General features: G+C 42.6%; 1 protein-coding gene across 1 annotated transcript; it reads right to left on the bottom strand.

Annotated features, from left to right (window-relative positions):
- Positions 1–599: 599 nt before the first annotated feature.
- On the bottom strand, positions 600–8,329 carry LOC123743527 (NLR family CARD domain-containing protein 3-like). The gene is made up of 2 exons (XM_045721265.1): positions 8,318–8,329; positions 600–2,495 (listed from the first exon to the last, which is right to left on the bottom strand). The coding sequence occupies exons 1-2, from the start codon at positions 8,327–8,329 to the stop codon at positions 660–662; spliced, it is 1,848 nt and encodes a 615-aa protein (XP_045577221.1). The 3' UTR covers positions 600–659.
- Positions 8,330–8,962: the final 633 nt, after the last annotated feature.

The following is an 8,962-nucleotide window of genomic DNA, read 5'->3' as shown; positions in this document are numbered from 1 at the left end:
TAACCTCAAATTGAAGGTGACATTCTGTACTGTCACCTAATATGAAACATTCTATCTCAAATCCAAAATGCTGGAGCATAACACCACATTTCAAACTGTAAGCTTCACTGTCCAAACACATATGGTGTGGACTATGTGCGCCTGGTAAACACATGTGGATCTGGTGAACAGTTATCACTTGTTGACCAACTACAGGAATACTGACCTCAGAGTCTCCAGTTTACAGTGGGGATTCCTCAGTCCAGCAGAGAGACGCTTCACTCCTGAATCCTTCAGGTCATTGTTAATCAGATCCAGCTCTCTCAGGTGTGAGGGGTTTGACTTCAGAGCTGAGACCAGAGAAGCACAGCCTTCCTCTGTGACTCCACAGCCTGACAGCCTGACAAAGAGATCATCATGACTTCACAAACACACTGTTAATTTAACGAGTAGTGTAGAAGGACAATAGCAGATGCATTTGGTTCATTCTCCCAAACAACATATAGATTCATCTTCCGTCTCCCAGAATTGTATTGTAAAATTGTTATACTGCTGTGAACATCAATGCATTTATAAAAAATGTTTTTCAATATAATATTGTATACATATTATAACACCATTTTTTCTCTAAACTGAATATTGCTTCCTGATGATTAGTTCTTAAATGTCATTTTATGTACTCACAGAGCAGCTCTGGAGGCTTTGACCACTGGCAGCAGCCTCAGAAGACCTTCCTCTGATCTGGAGTATTTCTTCAGGTCAAACACATCCAGCTCCTTTTCTGAAGTCAGCAACACAAAGACCAGAGCTGACCACTGTGCAGGTGACAGTTTGTCTTCTGAGAGACTTCCTGATCTCAGGTAGCTTTGGATCTCCTCCACTAGAGAATGGTCATTCAGTTCATTCAGACAGTGGAACAGATTGATGCTCCTCTCTGGAGAGGGATTCTCCCTGATCTTCTTCTTGATGTACTTGACTGTTTCTTCATGGCTCTGTGAGGTGCTTCTTGTCTTTGTCAGTAGACCTCGTAAGTGCTTCAGATTGGACTCCAGTGAGAGGCCCAGAAGGAAGCGGAGGAAAAGGTCCAGGTTACCCGTCTCACTTTGTAAGGCTTTATCCACAGCACTCTTGTAGAAAGTAACTTCAGGCTCGTCTTTTGTTTGCAGTTTGTCCATTAGATTCTCATTGTTGTTGATGAATGAGAGGAACACATATACTGCAGCCAGAAACTCCTGAATGCTCAGATGAACGAAACAGTACACCTTGTCCTGGTACAGCCCACATTCCTCTTTAAAGAGCTGTGTGCACAATCCTGAGTACACTGAGGCTTCATTGACATCAATGCCAGCCTCTTTCAGGTCTTCTTCATAGAAAATCAGATTGCCCTTCACAAGCTGTTGAAAAGCCAGTTTTCCCAGTGACAGAATGCTCTCTTTATTCCAGTGTGGACCTGTCTCTTCTTTCCCAAGATACTTTTCATTCTTCTGTTTGGTATGAACCACCACAAGGTGTGTGTACATCTCAGTCAGAGTCTTGGGCATCTCTTCTCTCTTATGTTTCAGCATGTGTTCAAGGACTGTTGCAGAAATCCAACAGAAGACTGGAATGTGGCACATGATGTGGAGGCTCCTTGATGTCTTTATGTGTGAGATGATTTTGCTGGCCAGGTCATCATCACTGAATCTCTTCCTGAAGTACTCTTCCTTCTGTGGGTCATTGAACCCTCGTACCTCTGTCACCTGGTCAACACATCCTGAAGGGATCTTATTGGCTGCTGCAGGTCGGGTAGTTATCCAGAGGAGAGCAGAGGGAAGCAGATTTCCCTTGATGAGATTTGTCAGCAGAACATCCACTGAGGTTGACTCTGTGACGTCCCAACAGATCTTGTTCTTCTGGAAGTCTAGGGGCAGTTGGCACTCATCCAGACCATCAAAGATGAACAAAACTTTGTAGTTATTGTAGTTGGAGATTCTTGATTGTTTGGTTTCCATTGAGAAGTGATTAAGAAGTTTAATGAAAGTGTGTTTGTCCTCTTTCATCAAATTGAGCTCCCGGAAAGGGATTGAAAATACAAATTGGACATCCTGATTTGCTTTTCCTTCAGCCCAGTCCAGAATGAACTTCTGCACAGAGACTGTTTTTCCAATGCCAGCGACTCCCTTTGTCAGCACAGTTCTGATACGTTTGTCTTGTCCAGTTAAGGGTTTGAAGATGTCGTTACATTTGATTGCAGTCTCTGGTCTTGCTTGTTTCCTGGTTGTTGTCTCTATCTGTCTCAGCTCATGTTCATTATTGACCTCTCCTGTTCCACCCTCTGTGATGTAGAGCTCTGTGTAGATCTTATTGAGAAGTGTTGGGTTTCCTTGTTTAGCGATCCCCTCAAATACACATTGAAACTTCTTCTTTAGATTAGATTTGAGTTCACGTTGGCAAATCACAGCAAGCTCATCTGAATCTAGAAATAACACAGAGTATATTAATATTACGTCTTTTTTAATGTCCACAGTATTGTAAGACTTTTATAAAGTTTTAAATTATATTAATTTATTCTCTTAACTGACTGTATAAATGTGTAAATGTTTTCATAATGCATTACAGACTGGTGTGACTGATTATATTATTATTGGTATTATTGATGGTATTATTAATGTTGTCTCTCTCTCTCTCTAAATCAATCACCACAACACATCCCTGCTACTACTTGATGAGGTCACTAGGTGTTGTGTTGAGGCTGCTACAATATCATTGAGTTACACAGCTACTTTAGCTGTACTTTAGCTACAGCTTTTAAATGTTATAAAACAGCATTCAACATGAGGCAGACAGGTCTTACTTTTCTCCAGTGTGTCAGCAAGCTCCTTCTGGTTCATTTTCCTCAGGACGTGCAGTGTGATCTTCAGAGCCCCCTCTCTGGCACTGCTCTCCTGCTTCTCATCTTCAGCATCCACCACTTCCTTATCCTGCTTCTGACTCTCAAAGCCTTCTGGAAGTTCTGGACTAAGAATCCTCTTGAACTTCTTCAGCTCGTTCTTCACAAATGTAATAATATTCTCTTCAAGCAACTGAAATAAATCAAGTAAATAACTTAAGCAAGAGAAAAAATGCTTTCTCATTAACACATTAATGAATGATTGATAGATCATCTTTACTTGAGGTAAACAAAAACAAATGTACATAACAGGATCACATACACTGAATATGGAGGCCAGGTCTGTTTGATGACTCTGGGAAGACTGACCACTGAGAATCTCTGACTCTGATCTCTCCCCTTTGTTTCTGTGGACAAAACATGAGATTACATCTCCTCTTCGAGGGACTACACACACACACACACACACACACACACACACACACACACACACACACACACACACACACACACACACACACACACACACACACACACACACACACACACACACACACACGCAGTTATTAAAAAGTAAGAAACGTGCAAATAATAAAGGAAATAGTAACACAATAAAATAACAATGAGACTATAAGGAGTACAGTACTGAGTCAATATGCAGGGGTACCAGGTAGTTGAGGTAATAATGAGACTATAAGGAGTACAGTACTGAGTCAATGTGCAGGGGTACCAGGTAGTTGAGGTAATAATGAGGCTATAAGGAGTACCAGTACTAAGTCAATGTGCAGGGATACCAGGTAGTTGAGGTAATAATGAGACTATAAGGAGTACCAGTACTGAGTCAATGTGCAGGGGTACAAGGTAGTTGAGGTAATAATGAGACTATAAGGAGTACCTGTACTGAGTCAATGTGCAGGGGTACCAGGTAGGTGAGGTAATAATGCGGCTATAAGCAGTACCAGTACTGAGTCAATGTGCAGGGGTACCAGGTAGATGAGGTAATAATGAGGCTATAAGGAGTACCAGTACTGAGTCAATGTGCAGGGGTACCAGGTAGTTGAGGTAATAATGAGACTATAAGGAGTACCAGTACTGAGTCAATGTGCAGGGGTACCAGGTAGTTTAGGTAATTGAGGTAATATATACATGTAGGTAGGGGGAAATGTGACTAGGCAGTCAGGATAGAGATTACATCTCCTCATCCAGGGAGTACACACACACTTACACACACACACACACACACACACACACACACACACACACACACACACACACACACACACACGGTGTCACGACTCCCACTGAAGGTGGCGCCCCCTCCTGCTCGGGTGGTGCTCGGCGGTCGTCATCACCGGCCTACTAGCTGCCACTGATTCCTTTTGTTTTCCCCCTTTCTGTTATTGTTTGCACCTGTCCTTAGTTGGGTTGATTAGCGGGGCTATATTAGCTAGTTGGCCCGCCTGTTCTTTGTGCCGGATTGTTTCTCTGTGTGTTGCTTCGTTACGCACTGTATGTATTTGGCGCTAGTGCGTGGTTTTGCGCTCTCTGTGTTTTGTCCCCTGTGTTTGGGGCACCTTGATTTTTTGTGTGCGCTCAGTTCGCTATTTGGGGTGGCTGGTGTTTTGCTGTATCGAGCATTAAAAGCTATCACCCTTATCGCTGCTTCCTGCGTCTGATTCCTCTTCCACTACGCCCAAGCCTTACACACGGAGGGAATGTTGTGATTGTTTAATATTGTTTTAGGACTATGAAAATGGACAAAAGGATTAGCCTATGGATTATGAAAACAACAAAAATAAATGGGAAATGGGAGAGGAGAAATGACTAGAGACAGTGTTTAAATCACTGACCATGACCCATGAGTTCTTCTTACCTTTGTTCAGTAGAAAAGTCTCCCTCTCTAAAGAGTATAGGTAGATCCATAGACCAGTCACTCTTCATGGACACACAGCTGGGTACAGGGGAGGCTGGTCTCTCCTGCTTGATTGGGCTTCAACACAACAGAGACAAACATTACATCTCTCATCTACTCTGAGCTCAGATGGGGAAACATAAGAACAATTTCATTCCAAAACGCTATATATCACTTTTCAGAAATGTTGGTAAATTAGCTTTAATGTCTTAAAGACATTATGAAAGAGATTGGTGTGTTTTTTCGCTATCTAATCATGGCATGGGGTTGTTCACTGACAGATTATAAACAAATACATGTCTGTCAGTTGATGGTTTCTTTTCAGAGAGAAAATAATTTTTTTGCTAAACGCAAAATATCTGCCTCACTCTCAGATAAATAAGTAATACTGCTAGGTTTAACACAGTCAAATGTGACAAATAAATACATTTTTAATAAAGAACTGTGGAAATTATACACTTGTGAAATCAATATTTAAATACTTAAAAAGAATAATTCAATACTGTAATAATGAGATCTGTATGTAAAACATTTACATTTGACATTTTAGTCATTTAGCAGATGTTTCTATCCAGGGTCCGGTTTCCCAAAAGCATTTTAAGGCCAAGTTCATCATTAGAATCTTCGTAGGAGCATCGTTAAATCTCTGAGCTGTTTCAATAAAACATTGTTACTAAGGTTGACAACGCTCATAATCAAACACCTGCCTCAGACCACTAGAACAGCTGAGTAATCTATCTCCTGCCTCAGACCACTAGAACAGCTGAGTAATCTACCTCCTGTCTCAGACCACTAGAACATCTGAGTAATCTACCTCCTGTCTCAGACCACTAGAACAGCTGAGTAATCTACCTCCTGTCTCAGACCACTAGAACAGATGAGTAATCTACCTCCTGTCTCAGACCACTAGAACAGCTGAGTAATCTACCTCCTGTCACAGACCACTAGAACAGCTGAGTAATCTACCTCCTCCCTCAGACCACTAGAACAGCTGAGTGATCTACCTCCTGTCTCAGACCACTAGAACAGCTGAGTAATCTACTTCCTCCCTCAGACCACTAGAACAGCTGAGTAATCTACCTCCTCCCTCAGACCACTAGAACAGCTGAGTAATCTACATCCTGTCACAGACCACTAGAACAGCTGATTAATCTACCTCCTGCCTCAGACCACTAGAACAGCTGAGTAATCTACCTCCTTTCTCAGACCACTAGAACAGCTGAGTAATCTACCTCCTGTCTCAGACCACTAGTAGAACAGCTGAGAAATCTACCTCCTGTCTCAGACCACTAGAACAGCTGAGTAAACTACCTCCTCCCTCAGACCACTAGAACAGCTGAGTGATCTACCTCCTCCCTCAGACCACTAGAACAGCTGAGTAATCTACCTCCTCCCTCAGACCACTAGAACAGCTGAGAAAACTACCTCCTCCCTCAGACCACTAGTAGAACAGCTGAGTAATCTACCACCTGTCTCAGACCACTAGTAGAACAGCTGAGTAATCTACCTCCTGTCTCAGACCACTAGTAGAACAGCTGAGAAATCTACCTCCTGTCTCAGACCACTAGAACAGCTGAGTAAACTACCTCCTCCCTCAGACCACTGTAGAACAGCTGAGTAATCTACCTCCTCCCTCAGACCACTAGTAGAACAGCTGAGTGATCTACCTCCTCTCTCAGACCACTAGTAGAACAGCTGAGTAATCTACCTCCTGCCTCAGACCACTAGAACAGTTGAGTAATCTACCTCCTGCCTCAGACCACTAGAACAGCTAAGTAATCTACCCCCTGTCTCAGACCAATTGAGCAGCTGAGTAATCTACCTCCTGCCTCAGACCATTTGAACAGCTGAGTAATCTACCTCCTGTCTCAGACCACTAGAACAGCAGAGTAATCTACCTCCTGTCTCAGACCACTAGAACAGCTGAGTAATCTATCCTAATTTCTCAGACCACTAGAACAGTTGAGTGATCAACCTCCTGCCTCAGACCACTGGAACAGCTGAGTAATCTACCTCCTGTCTCAGACCACTAGAACAGCTGAGTAATCTACCTCCTGCCCCAGACCACTAGAACAGCTGAGTAATCTACCTCCTCCCTCAGACCACTAGAACAGCTGAGTAATCTACCTCCTGTCTCAGACCACTAGAACAGCTGAGTAATCAACCTCCTTTCTCAGAGATGAGATCCTCAGACCCCTTGTGAGACCATATGCTGGTGCGGTTGGCCCTGGGTTCCTCCTAATGCAAGACAATGCTAGACCTCATGTGGCTGGAGTGTGTCAGCAGTTCCTGCAAGAGGAAGGCATTGATGCTATGGACTGGCCCGCCCGTTCCCCAGACCTGAATCCAATTGAGCACATCTGGGACATCATGTCTCGCTCCATCCACCAACGCCACGTTGCACCACAGACTGTCCAGGAGTTGGTGGATGCTTTAGTCCAGGTCTGGGAGGAGATCCCACAGGAGACCATCCGCCACCTCATCAGGAGCATGCCCAGGCGTTGTAGGGAAGTCATACAGGCATGTGGAGGCCACACGCACTACTGAGCCTCATTTTGACTTGTTTTAAGGACATTACATCAAAGTTGGATCAGCCTGTAGTGTGGTTTTCCACTTTAATTTTGAGTGTGACTCCAAATCCAGACCTCCATGGGTTGATAAATTGGATTTCCATTGGTTATTTTTGTGTGATTTTGTTGTCAGCACATTCAACTATGTAAAGAAAAAAGTATTTAATAAGATTATTTCTTTCATTCAGATCTAGGATGTGTTGTTTAAGTGTTCCCTTTATTTTTTTGAGCAGTATATAATCACATGATTTATCCGTCTCTTTGTGACCGCCGATAAATTCAGGACAAAGTTGACTACAAATACAAAGTTTCCAATGTCTTTGCAATTGATTCAAACAAGGGACGTATAGAATGATGCTTAAAATGAAACCGAGATGACTGCCTTAAAATATAAACAGTAGGCTTTAGGCCTATTTCAATCATATTGAAATATATTCCGTTTTCAATATATTGACTTTTATTTTGCTACTTGTAGACTACTGTCTGTAATTTGTCTCAATATACTTTATGATGAGATGCCTAAAGCTTTGCTGTGCCAAATCTGTGATTTAGTGCATTTTTATTGGGTAAGCATTAGAATAAGCCTCCTCAATATTTGCAGCCATAGGTGATAATATTTCTCTAGGTGCTGATCCATCATCAGTATTGTGCAAAAATTATAATGTTAAGGAATGATTTGAATGGAGAAAAACTGATCTGAGAGCAGAGCTCCCTTTCTTTCCATCCTATCAGTATTGATACATGCTCCACCAGACATGATACCTTGTAGTGCTGCTGATCCAGTTTCTACTGGTCTGACTGAGGATATGAACTCTGACCTGTTCACCGGACATGCTACCTTGTCCCGAACATGCTGTCTCTCCTTCTCTCTCTCTACCATACATGCGGTCTCGACCTCCAATGCTCGACTATGAAAAGCCAACTGACATTTACTCCTGAGATGCTGACCGGTTGGACTCTCCATAACTACAGTGATTGTTATTTGACCCTGCTGGTCATCTATGAACAATTGAAAATCTTGTAGAAAGATCTGGCATTAATAGACATATACTGTTATAATCTCCCCACGGCACAGCCAGAAGAGGACTGGCCACCCCTCAGAGTCTGGTTCCTCTCTAGGTTTCTTCCTAGGTTCTAGCCTTTCTAGGGAGTTTTTCCTAGCCACCATGCTTCCACATCTGCATTGCTTGCTGTTTGGGGTTTTAGACTGTGTTTCTATATAAGCACTTTGTGACAACTGCTTATGTAAAGAATGTCTTCTGGAAATGCATATGAAGCAGACCAGGCCAGGGTTTGGGGTTTGACAAGTCAATGAAAGAGGTCAAAATGAATTCCATAGTTGTTCATTTTGAAAATGTTATGTCTTAAGTAGTTTAACTTGAGGTAATAATGAGACTATAAGGAGTACCAGTACTGAGTCAATGTGCAGGGGTACCAGGTAGTTGAGGTAATAATGAGACTATAAGGAGTACCAGTACTGAGTCAATGTGCAGGGGTACCAGGTAGTTGAGGTAATATTGAGACTATAAGGAGTACCAGTACTGAGTCAATGTGCAGGGGTACCAGGTAGTTGAGGTAATATGTACATGTAGGTCGGGGTAAAAGTGACTAGGCAATCAGGATTAAGATTAC

The sequence above is a fragment of the Salmo salar genome, chromosome ssa06 (assembly GCF_905237065.1).
Source record: "Salmo salar chromosome ssa06, Ssal_v3.1, whole genome shotgun sequence".
Classification (NCBI taxonomy): domain Eukaryota; kingdom Metazoa; phylum Chordata; class Actinopteri; order Salmoniformes; family Salmonidae; genus Salmo; species Salmo salar.
Note: the sequence above shows the minus strand (reverse complement) of the source record. Positions and strands in the feature narration are given on the sequence as shown.